The sequence below is a fragment of the Chroicocephalus ridibundus genome, chromosome 2 (assembly GCF_963924245.1).
Source record: "Chroicocephalus ridibundus chromosome 2, bChrRid1.1, whole genome shotgun sequence".
In the NCBI taxonomy this organism is placed as follows: domain Eukaryota; kingdom Metazoa; phylum Chordata; class Aves; order Charadriiformes; family Laridae; genus Chroicocephalus; species Chroicocephalus ridibundus.
In genome coordinates, this window is record NC_086285.1 from 42,869,256 (window position 1) to 42,890,298 (window position 21,043).

The window sequence follows — 21,043 nt, forward strand, 5'->3', positions numbered from 1 at the left end:
TATTTTCCCACCCAAAAATCTTCTTGCCTTTGGTTTCAGGCTATAATTTTAAAGAATTACAAATAAAAACACTATATAGGCAGTGGATGTTGTTACTGATCACTGACTGTGGCAGACGCAAAGGTGTAACACGTTGTCTCAGGAAACAAAGCCTGTAGGTAGCCCTGGACTGCCTTGCTTTTGGGTGGCTGAGTTTGTTCTGTGGTTCCTACCCATATTCCCCCAACAGCACATTTTGGAGGAGATGGGCAAGTCCTTGTGCAGGGTGGTGCTCAGAAACTGGCTGCAGCATTCGCTGGCTTTTGCCTAGAGCATTGCAGAAATACCTGCAGGAGTGATGTTCACAGTATGGAGCAGTTGCAGCCTTCCTGTTATCACAGAATCACAGAATGATAGGGATTGGAAGGGACCTTTGGAGATCATCTAGTCCAAACCCCCTGCCAAAGCAGGGTCACCTAGAGCAGGCTGGACTCCTACGTCCAGGTAGGGTTTTGAATATCTCCAGAGACGGAGACTGCACCACCTCTCTGGGCAGCCTGTGCCAGTGCTCTGCCACCCTCAAAGTAAAGAAGTTTTTCCTCGTGTTGAGGTGGAATTTCCTGTGTTCTGCCTGTGTCTGTTGCCGCTTGTCCTGTCACCGGGCACCACTGAGAAGAGTTTGACCCCATCCTCTTGACACCCGTCTTTAGATATTTGTATGCATTGATGAGGTCCCCTCTGAGTCTTCTCTTGTCCAGGCTAAACAGACCCAGGTCTCTAAGCCTTTCTTCATGAGAGAGGTGCTCCATTCCCTTGATCATCTTTGTAGCCCTCCACTGCACTCTCTCCAGTAGTTCCTTGTCTTTCTTGAACTGGGGGCCCAGAACAGTAGCTCTCATGACACCAGTAGCACTTTACTGGTGTTGCACAAGCATGTTGTTTCTGAGAAGACCAGCCATTTGCTGGACATAGACCTGAACAGCTATGGCAGGAGCAATTTCACTGCCAAGAGTAGCACGAGAAGCGCCCCATTCTCACCCTAAGGCTTTTGATGCAGAGACTTGAGGAAATGAGGACCCCTTGGTAGGTGCCAGCCCTTTGGGTGAAACACCGAGGACGGGGTGTGTAGCTCTGGGTGATGTAGAGGATGGCGGTTGTGACAGCAAGCGAGTTCCCTAGCAGAGCACAGGAGCAGTGTATCGCCATCCTGTCAGTCTCTCACCCAGCTTATGAAGTGATGAGTGCTTGTTTATTTGGTGGTAGAGGCAGTTCACCCTCCCTGCCCCCCTTCAAAAAAAAAAAAAAGAGAGAGAATGATCAATGAGGTCTCTCTTAAGTGATAATAAGGCGACTAACTATCCTTTCTGAGAACAGTCATTGGTAAAACAATTAGTGCTGTAACAGCCTAATACAAAGTCACCCTCGGATGCAGTTCCACAGTGCCCTGCCTGAGCCGTGGCGTTGAAGCGAGCAGAGAACCTCCTCAGTGTCGTTCATTCTGAAACTTCTACGGGGAAACTGAAAGCTTTCATGTACACGTAAATTTTTCAGAAGTTGATATTCTTTTTTGTTCTCCCCAAGTATCAATATTTCAGGTAATTATTCATGCGTCAGTTTTAAAACTGACAGTTTCCAAAACAAGGTTGTATCTGACCACAAATCACTTTTGGTGTAACACATCAGCCAGGGAAATCAAGTTAATGAGTGTTCTGCTATTAGCTTCAGTAGAGTGAGAATTTTACCCCCAGGTAACTATCAAGCTGATCTTGTAGGACACTGATAAATAAGTAATCACTTAACAAAAGTAGCAAAAGGATAAAAGCATTTTCTGTGCGTATATATTAAAAATTTGTATATTATAACCAATATATTGTTTTCTTCCCACAGACTGTATCAGCATGCATCTCTAGAGAGCAACTGACCTCCCAGAAAAACACTCGCCGAAGCAACTGGGCTGTGCCCTGATACCCAGAGTGAGAAGACTTTCTGTCCACCGTCTGCAGAGCAAGAATGTCCTGGAAAAGGGAACAGTAGGAAACAGCGATGAAATATAGGATGGACCTGATCTAGTGAATTGCATTTTCATCACACGATCCAGCTCAAGCCGTACCTGCAGGCTTGACAGCCCTCTTCGTTCACAAGTTGAGATACCTATTTGCTGGCCTGGAGTGATGCAACATAATATTTATACACTGTGAGGTGTTAACATGACAACCAGCAGCCGCACATGTCCAGTACCAGCAGTGAATGGACATATGACTCACTATCCGGCAGCCCCATATCCATTGCTTTTTCCTCCAGTCATCGGTGGACTGCCGCTACCTTCCCTCCATGGACTCCAGAGTCACCCACCAACTAGCGGATGCAGCACCCCGTCACCTGCAAGTAAGTGCTTGCTATTAATGGCTTTCATTGACCAGTTTTCCTCTAACAAAGACTGATCGTGTTCGTTCTGAAATTATTTTAAAGAGCAATTGCAGTCGTTCATCCGTGATGTATTTCACTTGGGCAAAGAGCATGCATTTGTTTTGAAGTACCATTTTCACATGCATTTGTTTTGAAGTACCATTTTCACTTAGTCTTGCATAAACGTGCAACTATATGACATACCAAAGCTGTGGAAGCCAGGAGTGATAAAACCTGCAATGGATTTTGGCATATCCTGCGTTGTCGTGGTAGCTGCAGAATCTGATGTTGTGTTCAAAGAAAAATCGGCCAACGCGTATTCATGAGCAGTGATGATTCATCTTAAGTTGCAAAATAATTAATACTGCTTTAGTTTTCTTCCGTAAGTGACTGCTTTCTTCCCGGGCAGCTTGTGAAGAGCAGCCCAGTGGACGGGTAGTAGCTGTAAGCTGCCTGTGGCTGCAGAATTAGCCCTTGAGTCTACGGTTGGGTTCCACCTGCAGCACTCACATTTTCAGAACTTCTGACTGTATTAGCTGGGCAAGTTTGCTTTTATCACTTGATGATGAAGACGTGTTTTCTGCTTGGTCTTAGTTTTATATATGTTTAAGTCGCTCCAAACAAAGCTGTCCCAGGTATAAACCCTTTAAGTAGCATCACACAGACAAGGTACATCTCTGGAGGTCTTTGCAGTGGGTGGCTGAGGTATTTAACACCCGTGTGAGGAACAACAGTCTGTATACAGCTTTGCAGGTCAGTTTGTTGTGAAGGTGCTTGTCTAAATACGTTACTGGGATTGTTCAATAAGAAAAGGTCTTGACTGAACAGCATATTTGCAGAACTACTACACTTTCTACTAAAGGAAAAGAAGGCTTGCTATAGCAGTGCCCCTAATACTACTTTCAACAGAAAGCACCCAAACTGAGAGCTCCAAACACGAATGGGAAACCACAATGAAGATAAAACTTTTGAAGAGTGAAGTTGTGGGGTTTGTGCTGCCTAATACTAATTCTGGCTTCATTTCCCACATACACCTATTTGAAGACTGGGCAGTCTTGAAGTAAAGCAGTTATTTTTTTTTTCCAGTTACATGGACAGTTTTCATCCAGTCACACCTAGGAAGAGGTACAATCGGGTCAGGCTTTTATTTGCCCTGTTTTAATGTAGGGTGTTTAGGGATGAAAAATGGAACTCTTTCATCCAGGAGGTCTACAAGTAACTGTTTGACTTTCCAATCCTGTCAGAAATTATCCTGATTAATTATCAGAATACTGTGCTGAATTTATCCCCCGATATTGCAAGAATGTTCACCTGTTGAAGATACAGAGTGTTACTAGTTAATGGGAACTTTTTCTGAGGCGTACATTGGTAAATACCAAATGTATATGGTCAGATTTGCAGAGTTTTTCTTTTCCGTGAGTTGTTCTCATGGAGTTAAGACTGTGCTGCGGATGTGTTACTAATAATTAATAAACGGGTCAGTGTTCAGCCTTTGGAAAAAGTGGTGCTAAGTATGAATTTCTGTGGATATGCAAATAAGTGGCTGCTACCGAATCTTTGACTTTGTGTCTTCATGCCCTGGTCCCAGCATTTTCAGGGCATTGTTTTCATCGAGGTGCTTTGCAGCACTGGCTGGCGTTGACTGAGCATGAAAGCCTGGCAGCTGTTGTGCATAGCTCAAGGCAATAGTGTTTGAAAATACCAGCTAAAATTGGCAAGATAGGGAGGAGGGTGACTTGAATGAGAATTTCTTTTCAGACACAGTCCCCTGCAGGATGACTGTTCTGGTTTGTAATACTCTGTTTTCTTACCTGTGGTGGTGACAGTCTGTCTTGTTTCGAAGCCTGTAGACTTTGGATTCTGGAGCTTGAGGTTAATATCGCTAGAGTTATGGAGGCAAGTTCTTGTTAGTAAGCAAGCTGAGCTTTGGGTTATGTTTCAGGGTTTGGGTTTTGGTGGTAGATATTTTTGTAATTTGGTGTTTTGTTTTGTTTTTTTTACATTGAAGTCACCCGTGGGCCAAGGTCGGTATAATTGATGGCCTCTGTTAAAATTAGAACTTATACTGAGTGGCAGAAGAATAGAAATCTCTCTTGCAAAGACCTGAAGAAATCAAAGTTTGGCCAAACCACTCTCCTCTATATGCTTGAAGCTATTCTACTATTTATCTTCCAGCTTCTTTCCATTCAAGCAAAATCCAATAGAAATGATTTTACATAAGAGGAATGCTATACAGATGTCTCTAATCTTTTTAAAACAACACAGTTCAACAGCAATTGTTGAAAGTTACATCCATTTAAACCTTCATATTATTGTCCTGTTTTATTTTGTTCTGTCTTGGCTTTAGACTTCCCAGGATGGCATATAAGCATATATCAGGTTGCATTAAGTTATCTTAATCTACAGTTGGGGTAGGTATCTCCAGCCCCGTTAAACAGACACCAGTATTTTAGACATACTAATTTTGTGAGTACAAGGGGCTTACAATAAGCGTCCAGGATGGGGTGATTTAGTTTCATTGATGTTAATACTGGTGTTGCCTCCATGACCTGTGACTTGGCTTCTATTTTTATACTGAGATACATAGTGCAAAATACTTAATAATTAGAGGGCTGGTCACAGTGCTAAAGAGGTCAGAAGATGAAAAAATACCGCTTTTACGCATACATGAACTATGCATTAACACCGAACAAGACCGTGGTCAAGAAGGTCGTTACTTTTATAAGTCCGATTGATTTACCTACCACTGTATTACCCCATGCAGCATAGAGCAATGTCTTTGCTCCTGAGATCAGATGGCATGCAGGCTTGCCCAGTTGCATTAATAATGAGGAATTGCTTCTATATTAAAAAAAAATAAATAAAAAGGCAAAGATTATTTGAGGAGATTACTGCTTAGCTCATTTAGAAATGGTAAGGGAAGGCCAAACTGGAGGCATTCCCATGCTTTTTGGGTCGTGCGCCAGCCTGTCCCAGACCAACAGGGTTCGGCCCTCTGCCGGACTGGGAGCAGCTGTGGGAAACGGATGCTTAACAAAAGCCCTGCAGAGCTTGACATGTTTGCAATAGGAAAATCACAAAACGTTGGTGAAATACCTGGGGAAGGCATAAATGAGCATGGGCAAACGTTTGTTATGTGACCTCTTATTAAAGTAAAAGCATCTTAGATTGAGGTGAGTAGCGGTCATGCAGGCACGCACAGGCAATTCTGGTATCTGGGTGGCGTTGCTCCTCATTAGTCCTGAGAAGAAGGGGCCCATCTTGCCATCCTGAGACCTAACGCCGATAATGCTGTTGCCAGAGACCAGTAAGGCGGCTGTCACAATGTGAGAATACCAGCTTAAGAAGAAAGAGTTCACTTTCTTTGTAAAGCATCTGTTGTGCAACTTTTAATTTCTTGAAAAAGGCTAATTATAGAATTAGTCTTTAAAAAAAAAAAAAAAAAAAGGAACCACAAAACTACCAAAAAAACCCTGATCAATTGAAGCACCACCTGAAATTTGAGAAGGAACGTATGTAAAAGCCACACAGATCATCTTATTATATCCTGAGTTTAAAACTGATGGGGAAAGTACTGTCTTTATGTTATGGCTGGTGGAACCACAAGGCACACCAGAGTGTTGCCGTTTCACAGCAAATCTCAGCACAGGGAAGATGAAGCCATGCTGCTCATTGGTAGAGCACCTTCATAAGACTGGTTTCTGTAATGTTACTTCACCAGAATAGTCAGATTTTATTACTGTAACATGGGTGAAGACCACTACATAACAAAGCCAGTTGGTGTGAGCTGGAGACCGCGGCATGGGGAGGAAAAAACTTCATTTGAGCTAATGCTATGATGAACATAATCCATGAGTGTATCCTAGATCAAATTAGAGTCTGGGCAGTAGCCACTGTGGGAGACACTAAATAATAAAACACCTTGGTTGACAGTTGTTCCTTTTCTGCTTGGGTTGGGCATCTCACTTCAGGCATCCTGCTTTAATGGACTGATGCATGGAGCCCGTGGCATTCGATGGGAGCGACCCCATATTTTACTTCTAGCCCCCCACCACATTTTGGTCCTTAGTCTGCTGACGTGATCCTTTGGATCCTCAATACTCTGCCTTCATTTGTTGCAAGGGTGAAGGAGTAGGAGTAGCTTGGTAAGGGGGCAGGGGAGAGCGGTGAGCCTGATACAAGAATGTCCTGGAATTTATATAAACTTAGTAAGATTGCTTCATCCAGATAGTTTAAAAAAAAACCATAAAAATCTGAATGTGTTATGTAGAGGGCTGTTGGGATGTCAAGGAGAAAAATCTGTTCTAAAGTCATTCATTGTATTTTAGCCAAGCTTTTCCATACTTTTCTATCTGGGGTGTTTTAAAAGTGCGTTGTAAAGAATAATGGACTTTATATTCTGGTTTATGTAAGTCTTTTAGGTATGAGAAAATGTGTGGAAAGTAAGATCATCTGAAGAACTGGAAGATGTAGGCAAGGTTTTACTTATGGGCAGTGCTACGTAAATACTAATTATTATATTTAGTAGTCAGTATTCAAACATATTCGCCTGTCAGATTGTTGTTTTAAGCATTGTTTTCTGCTGGAATTGTTTTTCCTTCCATCACCACTGGTTATTTACCGCTTTAACTCCAACTTAAAGGTTGCTTGCTTTTTTTTTTTTTTTTCCTGGGAAATGGATTTTCCACTGGTATCATTAAGAGTACAGTTAAATCCAGTGTTACTGGTGTAGTACTGCAAGATATTTTTGCCAGCCCCACCCGTTGCAGGAATTCATTTACTTTTCCAGTTCTGTTGTTAATCATTATATTGACACAGAAAGTCCTCCCAAAAGCACTCTTTGGCAGATTGCATTAAATATGAATAGCAGATATTCATTACGATGTGTTGCCCCCAAGAGAACTCTAAACTATCTGCACTACTCATGAACAGGCAAATACACTAATTCTCCAGCTATTCAAATTATTTTCAAATAGTTTAGTGTCTCTCTAATAAAAACAAGAATGTCTCTGTTTCCCTTAATTACTTAGAAGGTCAAGGACTCCCACATCTCGCTTTACTTCACAAAATGGGGAATATTTCTGTTGGAAGTTGGAGTATGGTTAATACATGATGGATTTTCTTCCCTTGGTATAGTTAGAGGCAAGCGCTGTGTGTAATGGACTAAAAAGAAAAAAACAAACCAACCCCTCAGCACTCTTTGGCAGTCTGGAATTGTCTAAAGTAATATTATAGTAGTTGCATTGAATTAGGAAAAAATACACGAATCAACCTTGCTTGATTATGTTGTTGAGCTTTTTCATGCCTTCTAATTTTAGTGTGTCTGTCTCCCCTTTTATTTCCTGTTCTGTCTCCCTAGGAAGGCTTGCTATGTAGCCCTTTACATGTATCTGCAATTAATAGATGACTTTTAAGACTTCTGTACCTATTTGGTGCATGTGTTGCACATCTTTGTTGAAACGACAGAACATGTGTTTGCGTTCGGAAAGAGTGGCATAAATAGAGTATGAATATCAGATTTCTTAGCTACGGACAGCGTTGCCTCATGCTGGCAAGTCTGAGGAGCAATGTCCAGATGATACCCTGCAGATATCATTTATGACCTTGGAAACCATCGTTTCTTTCCACTTCTTCCTTTTGTTTTTGTTGTGGGTTTTTTTCCTGTCTGGGCTCTTTGTGCAGCTTGAAAGCATCCATGCTTTGATTAATCAAACTATGTTACATTGTCGTTTTCTGATTCTAGTTAATCTGAAACTATCAATAATTTAAACCTATTTTTCCAGGTGTGTTAGAGCTTCTCCTTTCAGTTCTGCCACTTTCTAAAGAAGCAGGGAGCGCCTCTCGACTCAGAGCAGCTGGTGCCTCTTGCCGTAGCTCTACCCCGCTTCACATTTTAGCGGGCAGCATGCTCATCTGCAAGAAATCAGTTCTGGGTGTGTATAGACAGGAATTTGTTTCCTGGGAGGGAGCCGAATTTAGAAATTGTCTGCTCTGGCAGGGGGAGCGGTGCCGTAATTCCGGCACGTGCTCCAGAGTGGCTCTGTGCATCCCTCATAGACCTGCTGTAGTCTGAAGGACCCCGGCGTTTGGAAGTCTAACAGGAGCTGTCAGAGAATTGTTCCTTCCCTTCTTATTGGCCCTGAAGCAACGAAATTCCCCAACAGAATGCCTTCTTACCTAAGGCTGGAAATATGTTTCTGCAGAGTGTTGCGAATGACCTTTTGCTTTGCTCTGGCCCAGCAGAAATAACACCCAGTAGCTCCCAGTGTTGGAGACATCAGGAATGAAGAGCGAAGGGCTGGTTCCAGTCCCCCGCTGCCATGTGCTATGGATGACCCCTCTGTTGCCCCTCTGCCTGGTGATGGTGTGTTTGGTTTCGGCTCATCCATTGCAAATGAAACACACAGTGTATCTTTCAAAAGGAATATAATGCTGGGCTTTGGGTTTGGCGGGGCGGCGGTACCCAAAGTGTTCTCAGCGTCTCATGTGTTTCCAATACAAATCAATGGGTGCAATCTTCCAAAATTGTTAATCCTGTGATAGTTCATGGCATTACAGGTGAACATAAGCTTTTGTTTTGCCAGGTTTCCATCTGAAGGCATATGTTTAGCAGCTACAGTTTTAAGAAAGCCTAATCATGTTATTTTAATTACGTAGAGAGTTTCCATTCAGTCATGTCACCATGGGGCTTTTGTAAATACCCTTTTTTTTTTTTTTTTTTTAGCTAAAATGTGCTCTTTTTTTTGGCCTCCATGCTGGCCTTGTTAAGACTTTCCCCTTTTATTCACCTTGGGTTGTTAGTTTATGTTTACTAAATATGCAGCTTTTAATTGGGAAGCCTTATTTAAGATTCAGATAGGACAAATTTTCATCAGGAGAGATCGATTTATGGTTCTCCTCAGCTAGAATTTCTTCCCCTTTTGCCTATTTAGGGAATATGGGGAACAAGTTGTGTTATGTGGACTTTTCAGCTGTATCGATGACAGCATGTTTCCCATTTAAAATGATAAATACCCACCCTATCTGATGAGCCCCGAAAGGGCAGGGAATCCTTTTTCCCTTCCTTTGTCCTTCAGCGCTCCGTTTCCTTTCTTACTGCCCAGAATAGGCCTACATCAGTAATATTCATAAATGATTTACAAAAGTAATTCCTGTGTAATAGCTTGGGACGTCAAGATTTTATGATGCTGCCAGATGTGCTATCAAACAAAATTATCTGGTTCAAAAAACTTGTGATAAATCTAGTCAGAAAATTCCCCAGGGCAAACTCACCCTCTACAAAAGTAACTATATCTCATAAAATTGTTAGATTCTCCTTTACCACATGTTTGAAATCAGACTTAAAGCAACAGTTTTATTCCCATGCAAACTTAGGTTTGGGATAAACTAACAAACAGGAAGGACTGGCCTTAAGCAACAGAAAACTCCTTTCCTTTCAAAACACCACGCGCGCTCGAAGGAAATGTCAGAGTAAATATCAGAAATATTCGGAAAACCAGAACCTGCATCCCTGAGATACTCAACTGTTTTGTCTAGATAATGCATTTTTAGAAAGTAGTCGTACCCTAAATATAGTGGATCTCATCTGGGTTAGGCTGCTGAGCTCCTGATTGATGTGTCTGAGCACCCCGAAGTTGTGCACTGAGTGACGGACCCAACATCAGCCACATGTGTGTGTTCATTCCTTCATAGTCTCCACAGGGGGGAACGTATGGGCGGTAGGGTGCGTCTTTTGTCTGGGAGTTCGTGTTTTGAAGGAGGGAAAGTGCTGGAGATGCATTGGAAGTCTCTGTCTGGCCATATCTCCATGCTGGAGAAGGCTGGACCAAGGCAATGCGCCCTGGGCTTAGACCTGCTGGTTTATGGTGGTCCTTGTTTCTCAGAAAAGCCTACAAGGAAGTCCAGCCGCCTGCACAAACGAGCTTCGCCAGTTTAGTTACGCCGGAGGAGCAAAGATTTTGAGTCTGATTTTCATCCCATAGTTTGAGGCATTTGGGAGAGGGGCTAAAAGTCATGGCGGGGAGGTTTTGGGGGACAAATGCTGAGGTCGGGTGATGGGAGAATTTGGTTCAGCATTTCTTGGGAGCCCAGAGCAGAGTGTGAGAAGGTAGGTCTGGAAGGCTTGTGTGCTGTGTCTCTGGGGAAATGTTTTTAAAGGGCTTGGTGTGCTGCCTGCTGTTACACAGCGCACTTGCTTATAGCTTAAATTTAGACGGAAGCGAGCTGAAGTATGCAAGCAATAGGTGTGGACCTCCAGATGGACCTTGGTCTGTGCTATTTTTCAGTGCTGAAGGCCAGTCAAATTTGATTTAACCTCAGCATTAGCTTTCCTGCGTTTCATATGTTTAAATCTAAGGCTTGCACTATGGCTCATACTCACTTTTTTGAAGAAATCTGAACTGCAAGAAATAAAGACGGAACGTTATTTAAAAAAAAAAAAAAGGAGAAATGCTGTGGAAAACTCACAAAAACACTTTCCTCGTCCTTTTACCTTCCTAGGGATGGATTCAGACCCCAGCACAGGTGCATAGCTCCCACAAGGGCTGTGGAGACTCTGCCCGTGGTCATGACTGGAGGTCCATCCTCTTCTCTATGCGTGCAAAAATTATCTAGTTGCTTCTTAGACGTCAAAGCCTTGATCTTTCAGCTCGATCAGTAAGGATGTGTAAGAGCGGGTGGTGTTCATTCTGTAAATTTAAGATTTAGACACTTTTTAAGAGCTGGCTTTTACTAAAGATGTATTTTGATATTTGCAGTAATGTGGGAATGTAACTTCTGAGATACGGGGGGGGGGGGGAAATGTACGATTATGCAGTTTTCACTTCTCACTCCTCAAAGTTACAAGTTTGCAGGTATGTTTCAAGACTTCATAATGTAAAATACCTCACTATCACCTTTTACAACCCATAATGTTTTTTCCCTATCAATTTTTAAATACCTGAAAATTAGTTTTTATGAAGGAAAAGCCAGAAGTACTTTAAATATAGCTGTAATAGCATCAGGTCCCCACTTTCCCCTGATTTTCTATATAAACAAAAGGACGTTCTTTAACAGTACTGAATACTCCAGGGGAGAATGGTGTTGTCCTGCTGCCCGCTCTGTGCAGCCCACAGCTGTTACCAGAGGTTCTCTGCAAGGGCTTGCAAAACCCCTGGGCTGTAACCACCTCTGCGACTGTATTTGATGGAGAAAAAATTCCACTCCCTTTTAAGATTGAAAGCCAGAAGCCGGAGCGCTGCCCTGTCGCAGTCAGGTCACCGTCAGTGGAAAACGCAGAGCAATTTCCTGTGCGCTGTGATTTTATTTGAGTACCATGCAAGTGGTGATGTTATGCCGCCGTGGAGCTCAGCATCTGACAGGGGCAGTACCTAGGGGCTACAGCAGAGCCAATGGAAATCCCCATTATTTCTCTCCTTGTTCCCTCCTTATCCTCATTCTTTCCAGCCACCGAGCGATACTCGTTTGAGGGTAATGATCCTGTAGAGAGATGCACAGACGTTAAGTCTAGAGCCCTGAAACAAGGCCATGTTGTAAATCTGCAAGATTTGGAAGAATTCACCTGCATACCAGCATTACCTGAAAGCTATTGGCAAAGACATTTGCTGGGAAATAGAACTATATCATGTAAACAAATCTGTTTATTATATATTGCTTTCGCATAGCAATTCCAGGATCAAGAGTTCTGTTATTTGAGAAATTAAATCCTGCGAGAATCATTAGAAGTATAGAAATAGTGATGTCATTACAAAATTAACTAGCTATAAACCCACGGGGTGACATATCAATTCATAAAGGGAATAGCAAAACAGAATGCGGGGCACATCTGCTGCTCCGATTCCTGCAGAACCATCAGCCTATTGGTATCTGCAGACCACTTGAAATTGAACATCTGTTAGAAACACTCGAAAAAGCAGCAGGAGAAGCTGTACACCTTGCAAAACACTTTGCTGTCGGTAACATCATCGTTTCAATGGCGTATTCTTACAAAAATTGTTATAAGTCCCTGACAAGTCCTAGATCTTCCTGGCATTGTTTCTTAAATAGCGACAGCATGAGTAATTGTAAAAATAACAGGGACTTTTCTAAGGACTTGACTAACGTTTTTATTACTTTTTATTTATTATACCACTGCAATGCACAAACTGCTATAGTTTCCAAACAAAGAAGGAGATATGATCTCTGTTCCAAGTAGCTCAAAATCAAGAAAAGGAAGACGTATGAAGAGTAAGAAGGATGTGACTCCTGGGTTGAGCGATGGAGGCGAAGAAAGGCTCGCATCCTAGAAACGCAAATCTGAGTTTGGGGCTTCTAAAAAAACAACAGGGATCTTAGAAACAAGACAGCCCGTGGAGACTGACCTGCTTCTGGTGAAGACCAACAGTAAGACGCTGCAGCTTATTTCACAAAACCTGCGTGCGCAGTCGGTGATCAATTAAGTATCAGAATTGAACTGCATCATCCTAACTCGTAACTGAACCGGTCAGGTTGACAGTACGTTTCCCCTAGCTGCGTGGTCCGGCAGAGTCCAACTAATTGGCAATTTTCTTCTGCTTAACAAAAAGAGAAATACAGCTAAGCCAGAGAGAGAAAGATTTCACTATTGATTAGCTGTGGTTGGTGTTGCAAAGTGACCTGACAGACATTTGGAACGCATCAGCTGTCCCGTGGTGCTGCAGCCAAATGTCTTGGAGCACAGTTTGCTCTCCTCCGCTTTTATTACTTGCAGGAGAAGCGAACTCTGCCAGGACGTTATTGGAAGGGATGTTTGCCATTTTAATATGTAGTTACTCGCACAAACTCGATGAAAACATATTACAATATCTTAGATTTTTAAGAACAGGTAATGGTATTTACTTGTAGTAAAAAATGTGAATCATTGCTGTAAATTATTTGGGAAGGTGAATTAAAACGTGTAGCACAAGTCACAAAAAAATGCTCAGTTTTATTCAACTCAACAAATACCAAAGTATTATATTGGAAATACTTCCCATTTCACTTTTCTCAATAACCAAAGAATTTTTACCCTGTCATCCAAGACGAAGCTGGAGCGTTCCATAACCAAGGTAAAGCCTAACAGAGACAATCCATCCCTAGTGCAAGTATATGGAAAGTCACTAATGCGGGCAGTTTAAATGGGGTTTCTGCCAAACCTTTGTCACTGTTATGAGGAGCTCTGCACGTGTGCTGGTGGGTTTCTAACAGTACTGGAAACATTATATGCTGGACAACCCAGAATTTAAAAAAACTGATGAAGTATACATAGCAGGAGCATTAACACATAAAACCAGAGTGAGATCTGTCCATTTTTTCTCCCTAGGTGTTGCTTGGTAATTCATTTTTTTAGTCTGTTCTGGTCCCACAAAACTTTTTTGGCTGCCAAGAAGATTCCACAGTTATAGTCCCAGCAAGAACGCAATGAAGTGATAAGAAATGTGTGCCCCTGTTTGGCAAACTTTGCCTTTTTTGGTGGGGGAAAAAAAGAAAAGTGTTTCAGAAGTTCTAAACAAAGTTGTTAAAGCTGCACTCCCGAGGTCCTACTGCTGCAAGGGCTCTTTGGCGCTGGTGCCTCTCCTTTCGCATCAGATGCACTGTGAGCACATTTTGGAGGTCTAGCAGGTTTCTTCTCTTTGGAAGAAAAACATAGTTTTGGGGTCAGGTCTGTTGTTTGAGGCTGGCAAAGAGCTATGCAGTAATGTACAATCACGAAAGAAATTCAACACCCCAAGTCCCTTTCCCTACCTGTAGCTTCAAGTCACAGTCTGCCTGCCCCACACTGCCTGCCCATCACCCAGGAGCTCTCCCTTTACTCTTTTACTTTACTTTCTTGTTCCTGCAAGTTGTCTGGTTGTGTCTGGTTTTATTTAATTGATTCCTGTGGTGTTCATGTGCTTATGTGATTTTATCCCATACGTATAATTACAGAAAATGTTTCTGCTCCCTCTTTCCTTACTGGAGAAGTTGCTTTGTATTTGTCCTCAAAGTGGAAGGGTGGCATCTTCAGTGAGATCTTGTCTTTGAGGTGAGAGGGATGCAGAAGCGATTTTGAGGAAGGCGAGGCTGGTTCTTGGCAGCCAAGAAAAGGGGAGAGCACAGTCTAGGAGAGGGCTCATGCCTGGATGATGACACAGGAGCAGTTGGCTCCTGGGATTTGGTGTAAAACAACTTGTAAAAATGTGGGAGCCAGTGAGCAAATTCAATTTCTAAGTTTCTCGGAGATGGCACCTGCTGAGGGGGGCTCTGCCTGTGTCCGCCGAGCACTGGTCATCCTGCAAGAGTAACGGAGAAGGCATTAGAGCCACGCTGCTGAGTCACATCACCTTTATCGAGTTTCCAATCACAAGGTTGATGGTAAGCGTGTGTGACGATTTGAGAAAAAATGTTGATCGTTTTCAATTGTCTATCGGTCCGGAAAGTTGGGAACCATTGACCTAACGTATGTCTCTAAGATCAGGGAGACTTATTTTGAAGGATTTGTGCCCAGGATCAGACATCAGCTTGCTAGGAGGAGCATGAAGAAAGGTTGCTGTCACAACGAAGTATGACTTTTTCTTAGGATGGACTACTTTTCCTTTATCTTTTCCCCCAGAATGCTTATCTTGCCTGACCTGATTTCAGAATATCTTGTACTGTATGAGGCAGAATGATAACTTTGGATCCAAACTGTGTACTAGGACGTGTATCATAGGGCAAAAGCGGCTCCAATGAGTTTGACATCCAACAAGGGGCAAATTTCTTTGTGAGCCTGTTAATCACTTTAAACAAAATTGTTCCCCAAATCATTGGGAAGCCAAGCGACCATCTCTGTAGCCATGTATGCCTGTGCAGGGAGTGAATCAAATCCTGCTGACATGCTGGGTGGCTCCCTACATGGGCATCACTGACTGCAAAACAGCCAGAATCGGGTCTCTCCATCTCAATGTTCATCGTAGGGCTCTGCAGAATGACCTTGGACTGGCTGCCTGTGACGATGTTTTTGTGTTCAAGAGGTGTGTTTGTAATAAATCACTTTCTGAAGTGTTTGGCTCAGTCAGCCCTTGGGTTTCTGTCCTAAAAAGAGGTTTTTCTTTTCTGTGCAGTGTTTGTGTTGGAGCAGAAGGTCCGGGATGGCTGGGGGAAAGGGGTGAAGTGTAGGGGGGAGCTGGGGCCGCTAGAAGGATTGCTGGTATTTCAGAGGGATGGAGGGAATGGGCTTCACCTGTGGCATAGATTTGTTATAGATTCCCTCTAAGATCAGGAAATGAGTACAGTCAGCGCTTCGTAATTAACTGTGAGCCGAAAATCTCTGGAGATGGCTGAAACAGATTTGTCCACTTAGAGAAGAAACGCCATGACTTAACAGGTGTATAGTGCCTGTAATGTGCTACTTAGGACTTCTTCAGGCTCGGCTGCAAACAAAATATTATCTGACTATAATAACATTGTGAACCCAAAGACCTTAACTGGTTTCATTATCAAGTGTGTGCCTGAGGGGAAATACACAGATGGAAAGGCATTCCTTTCCCTTGGTATAATGCTCCCGTGCCAGAGAATTTATGGCCAGGACGCGGTTGGCCCTTGCATGGGCGCCTGGTGGAGGAAATGCATGACGCCATTCTGGTCTTTCTCTTTTTCTCCCTTCTCTTTTTCTCCCTTCCCTTCCTGCCTGTTTAAGGAGTAGATTTTATTGCTGCAAGGTACAAGGTGGGGTTTGGGCTGGCCCCTTCTCTCTGCTGGGGTCCTTGTTTTCTCCCTGGGTGATGAGGAGAGAACAGCCCTGCTTGGAAAACACCCGCTACCCTGATGAGTGGATTCAGGCTATACTCTCTAGGTCAGTGAGGTGCTCAACTGGTGTAATCTTCTTCTTAGAAATTAATTTATCCCAGGATGTGCTGGAGGGCTGATCAGAAGTGGTCTCCTAAAACTGTGTCTTTTTTTTTTTTTTTTTTTCTTTTCTTTTTCTGGTGCAGAGGCACCTTCAAACTGGCTGAAAGACTAGAATTGGAGAATACAGCTCTTTCCTCTCTATTCCCAACCTGTTTGCTATACTGGCTGGAGACAGCATCTCCAAGGCAGAGCCCTATTGGTCAGGCAGTCTGAAAGGCTACATGTGAAGGAAAAAAAAAAAAAAAAATCAAGTATTAAGTCATCATTTAGCTATTTGAGGTGCCTATACTCTTTTCTGATTCATTAGATACCCTGTGGTTTCTCAATTACAGTTGTCAGGAGAAAGGTATGAAAGCAAGGGTTTTTTTGAATGTGTGACCAGAGAAGCTGATGTTCCCCGGAGAGGGGTCTGGTCCGTCCACTGTGGACAACTGCTATTTAGGACAACCCGGAAGATGAACATGCGGAGCACGTTAGGTAGTTGTCTAAAATACTGTTATGTTTTTCAGAACTGAGTAAATCTACAAAGTTGGAAATTGCATGCAGGATCCTGGTTATATTTTTGTGTGTGTGCATGCACATTTAGACTTAGTCAAGAACCCCAAAGGTATTGAAGCGAAAACTAAATAAGTAATGAAGTTGTGGTTCAATTGTAAATGTTAATGTTTTTGTGAGAGACTGGAGGAGAAGTTCTTTTATTATTCAAACTGGCTTTTTCCTTCCTTGTTTATATATCAGTTCGCCCTCCCTTTGAACATTGTATATGGTTTCACGGTGAAGAGTTCACAAATCTTAAAATGTTGCCTTCTTGTCAGTGACACTGATCGTAGTGCAAAGGTCTTTTTAAAATTTCATACAGATCAAATAGCTCTGTTTGTTACAGAAGGTCAGAAAAAAGGTCACCAGAATCTTTCATTGTTGGCAAAACTACCCATTTTTTTCTTAGTCTGGGTCATAGAAACAGCAGAACAGAACTGATTTCACTGAAGTTATTGATTAAAAACAATCAACCAGTCCCTTTCCCCGACCTTCCCCCTCCTTCGAAAAGACATCTGGCATGGAAAATATAAGCTAACTATTTTTATCAATGCTATAAGCAACCGGAGCCTGCTATGGTGGCTGCTGCAGGCAAGCATAAGAATAAGCGGCTTCAGCAGCCCTGCCTACAGCAACTTCTTAGTTTGAAGATGTTTTGCGCAGGTGTAAAAACGCCACGCCAAAGTGCGCCTTGATATTAGCATACTGTACGTTGTGTCCCGTAATTAACTGCACCCACCTGTATGTTGGCATTTCTCTGACTCTGCCATCCTTTAAGCCGGTGTGTATCTGAGGCTCTAATCCATCTAAGCCTTGGACACCCTGAACTGCAAATGAAGTCAGAGAGCTGCAGGCGCACAGCTCCTGGCAGGATTATGCACCCAGTGAGCTATTGCTCTCATTATGTTGCACTGCAATATATCATCAGTGTGAAACATCATCCTAATGATGCATTAGTGTAATACATCATCAGGGGAGTCCCACCAGTAATGTATTACTCCAAGTATGGTGCTACTCGGTAAGAAAATCATCTCGCAGTCCTTGTGTTGTTTCGGAGCAGCATCGGCAAAGGCAAAATATGTTGCTAAAGATTGATGCAGCTTCCCAATTTCATAACTATGTTAATGGTGGGGGTACCTTCTGCGCGCTCCGGCTTTGCGATTGTATTTGCAAAAGAGGTGTATTTGGTCTGCCTTTGGTTGCATTTCTGTTTGGAAGGAGCAGGAATTGATTCTTTAGATTGATGGCCAGGGGGCTTGAATAGGAAGCCGTAAATCTCCTGCCCGAGTGCCTGTTATATAATTCTTGGGGATGGGGAAAGGGTTTATGAAAACTTGATGCCAAAATTTGCAATTTTAAGGATTTTTTCTAGTGTCACCCTGATGCATCTTCCTGTTTCAGTCACATACGCTAAGATAAATATGTTTAAAAAGCACTGTCTCACAAAAATTAAACCCCTCCATTTCCTGTATCCACCCATTGATTTTCTTTGGTCGTCAAGATCCTGTAGCAAAGCAATCCTTCCCATGGGAGTTGTCTCGAGGGCAAGATTTACTCCAGGGGGCAAGGCAATCGGATGACTTCGCTTATGCTTTTGAATCGCAGCGGTGATAGCGTGAGGTGCTCACCGTGGGCTTGCACCAGTTCCAGGGACTCTCAGAGGGAGAAACACGGTTGTTAGTGGTCCATGTAATATAATAGGATTGTACTACTCCATAGCACACATTCATAGTAGGATTGGAGGGAATATTAGCCATAAAATAGACATTCCTGAAACATGCTTTTATGCATGAGCAATGTTTTCTAGAGTGATTTTTCGGATGCATGCAGTTTACAGGGGCAAGACAAGGAAACCTAAAGGGAGTCTGAACTTCAGTGTGCTTCTGAATCTGCATTGCTGATGCTGAAATGCAGCACATGAGCTGCTTTTAAAAAAAATTCTTCCTAGTCACAGAAGAAATTCAGCAAAACCAAGGGATGGTTCTTGAGTAGGTTGAGCAAAATTTGGTCCCCTGTTCCTTTACTTCTTGTTCTCCTGTATTACTATATAACCAAACTGAGCAGCGTGACTGTGGCCCTCTTGGGATTTGTCAGTCATCCCTTTTTTCCCCCTAAAGGCTCCTGTAAGGTCTTTACCAACTGCTTCTGCTTGTGTACCAGTGTCAGTAAGATAAAGATGTAGGACAACACGACCGTATTTGCAGGAGCACTTACTGAGCTCTCCGTTCCTGCAGCAAAATGGAGTTTTGGTTTTTTTTACTGCTATAGCTTGTTTCATTCATTCGTGATGTTTTTACTGTCCCGATCCAAAGCGTGCACGTATTGGTATAACACAAGGAGTACTTTGCTGCTCTCATTATTCTTTTACTGGTTAAGTGCTCTATGGGCTTATTTAGGCAGCAAAAGCAGTACCCCAAGCCAGAAGAACTTCAGTTGTAACTTTCTTGAAGCCTTATTTGGGCAAAGTATGAATGGCCTTAAAAGACAGTAACTAATTTATGTCTTGAAGTGGTGCTGGGTTAAGATCATCGTCACAAATCACACCGTCTTCAACGTTAGGGTCTCCCTTACTGCTGTAAGGAATACAAATTGCTCTTTTAAAGTTCTTCCTCGAGCCTGGTTTAGGCTCTCAGAGGTCTCAGCTCACTTTCCAGGAGGATGGCAAAGCTGCCAGCGGAACGCAGCTCCTTTGTGTTAATGCAGAAGCAGCTGAAGGAGCAAAACCTTCACCTGTACGTTGGGCCACAGAGAGTGAAGCCTGGTGACTCTCTTCGCAGTGACAGCGCTATGGCTGACTGATAGCTGGCTTTAAGTTAAAATGACAATCAGCCTTGTTGTCTACATTAAATAAACAAATTCCAATAAACGCAAAACCTATCCATTGAAAAAGCAGGAGTTTAGAGGCAGAGATCATTTAATGAGTTGATCTTTACAGTTTATAAGGTTTTAAGATTAAAATTGCTGCTTCATTTCCCTACTGTTATTTGGCGCAACTTTGAAATCAGGTTCTCTTTCCCAGCCAGCCTGAACTTGCCTCCAATAGTAAACAGTTTTCATCAACAAAAATTAAAAAGATGATATCCTTAATTTTCTGATTTGGCTGCTGCTTAGGGTTGTTTTTTTTTTTAACCATAAGACTGCTCAGCTCATGCCTTGGAGCCTTCTCATTAGAGAAACACTGCCCTTCTCTCTGTATACAGAGCATGTAATGAATCATGCATTGCTGTAAATATTGTTTGCAAAGTGAAGCATTTCTGGCAAATTCCCTCAGCTTATTGCATAGTCATATATGGCAGGTTATTGTGTTAACAGGTTATTAAACTCTGCGTATGCACTTTAACCTTCTTTGAACTTTGTTCTTGTCTTTTAGAAGGAATTAACTAAATCCAAATTAGCGGTGGGCTGTCAATCAACAGTCATGTGGGTTTTTTCGATCTTACCGGTACGTCCTGTTGCATTGCATCACGCTTTGTTCTTCCATCAGGTTGCACCCTGACTCAGGCGCAAACACGACACACCAGAAATATAACGTGATGTGACATGGCCAACAAAAATATCAGTTAAGAGTTGTGTGGATAGTTTCAATTCATTCAATTCATGGATTATTCACTGTCCATTCATGTGTTGATAAAGGGGCTGGTAGTTTTCAACTTGCTGGCTGTTAAATCAAAGGGAAAACAAAAAAAAAAAATAAAAAAGCACCAAAGCAAAGAAACAATAGCGAAGACCCTCGTCCTTCGGCTGGGTTCCCCTGCTTTCGGTGCCCGGGCTGTGCGCTGTGGTTCCAGCTGGTGGTATTTGGAACCTGTAAGTTAATTAGAAGGAGAAATTTCCGCAGCTAGCAATGTAGATATTCTGGGGAAGAAAACATTGCCCCGGGGGAGGGATGATATTTGAGCAGATTTATAGTGCTCTGAGTGTGCATATGAAGGAGATGATGGCCGTCAACATGGCTTGCTGCTGTGGGGAGCTGTCAGCTTTGCTTGGCTGGAAGGAGATCCATGGAGGGAAGCAGTGGAAATGAAGGGAAAATAAAGATAAAAATGGCATCAGTTTTAAAATGGGATTTAAAAATTCTTAAAGTATGTAAAAATAGACTCTCCTTTTCCTCTGGAGGGGAATGGGAAGGAAAGAAACGCCTCACATGGACGAGCAGCGCAGATTAAAGTCTGATAAATATTTGGGTGGGTGGGTGGGTTTGTGTGTGTGTGTGTCACCATGCATAGAGGCCTCTCTGCATGCCTGAGCCCCATCTTGC

At 42.7% G+C, this 21,043-nt stretch overlaps 1 protein-coding gene across 2 annotated transcripts in view; it reads left to right on the top strand.

Annotated features, from left to right (window-relative positions):
* Positions 1-21,043, top strand: part of RARB (retinoic acid receptor beta) — a 334,549-nt gene that overhangs the window by 136,298 nt on the left and 177,208 nt on the right. For both annotated transcript variants that reach the window (XM_063325207.1, XM_063325208.1), the window contains one exon: positions 1,867-2,364. In XM_063325207.1, the coding sequence (XP_063181277.1) occupies positions 2,187-2,364 (178 nt within the window). In that variant the 5' untranslated portion in view covers positions 1,867-2,186. The remainder of the gene's footprint in view (positions 1-1,866; positions 2,365-21,043) is intronic.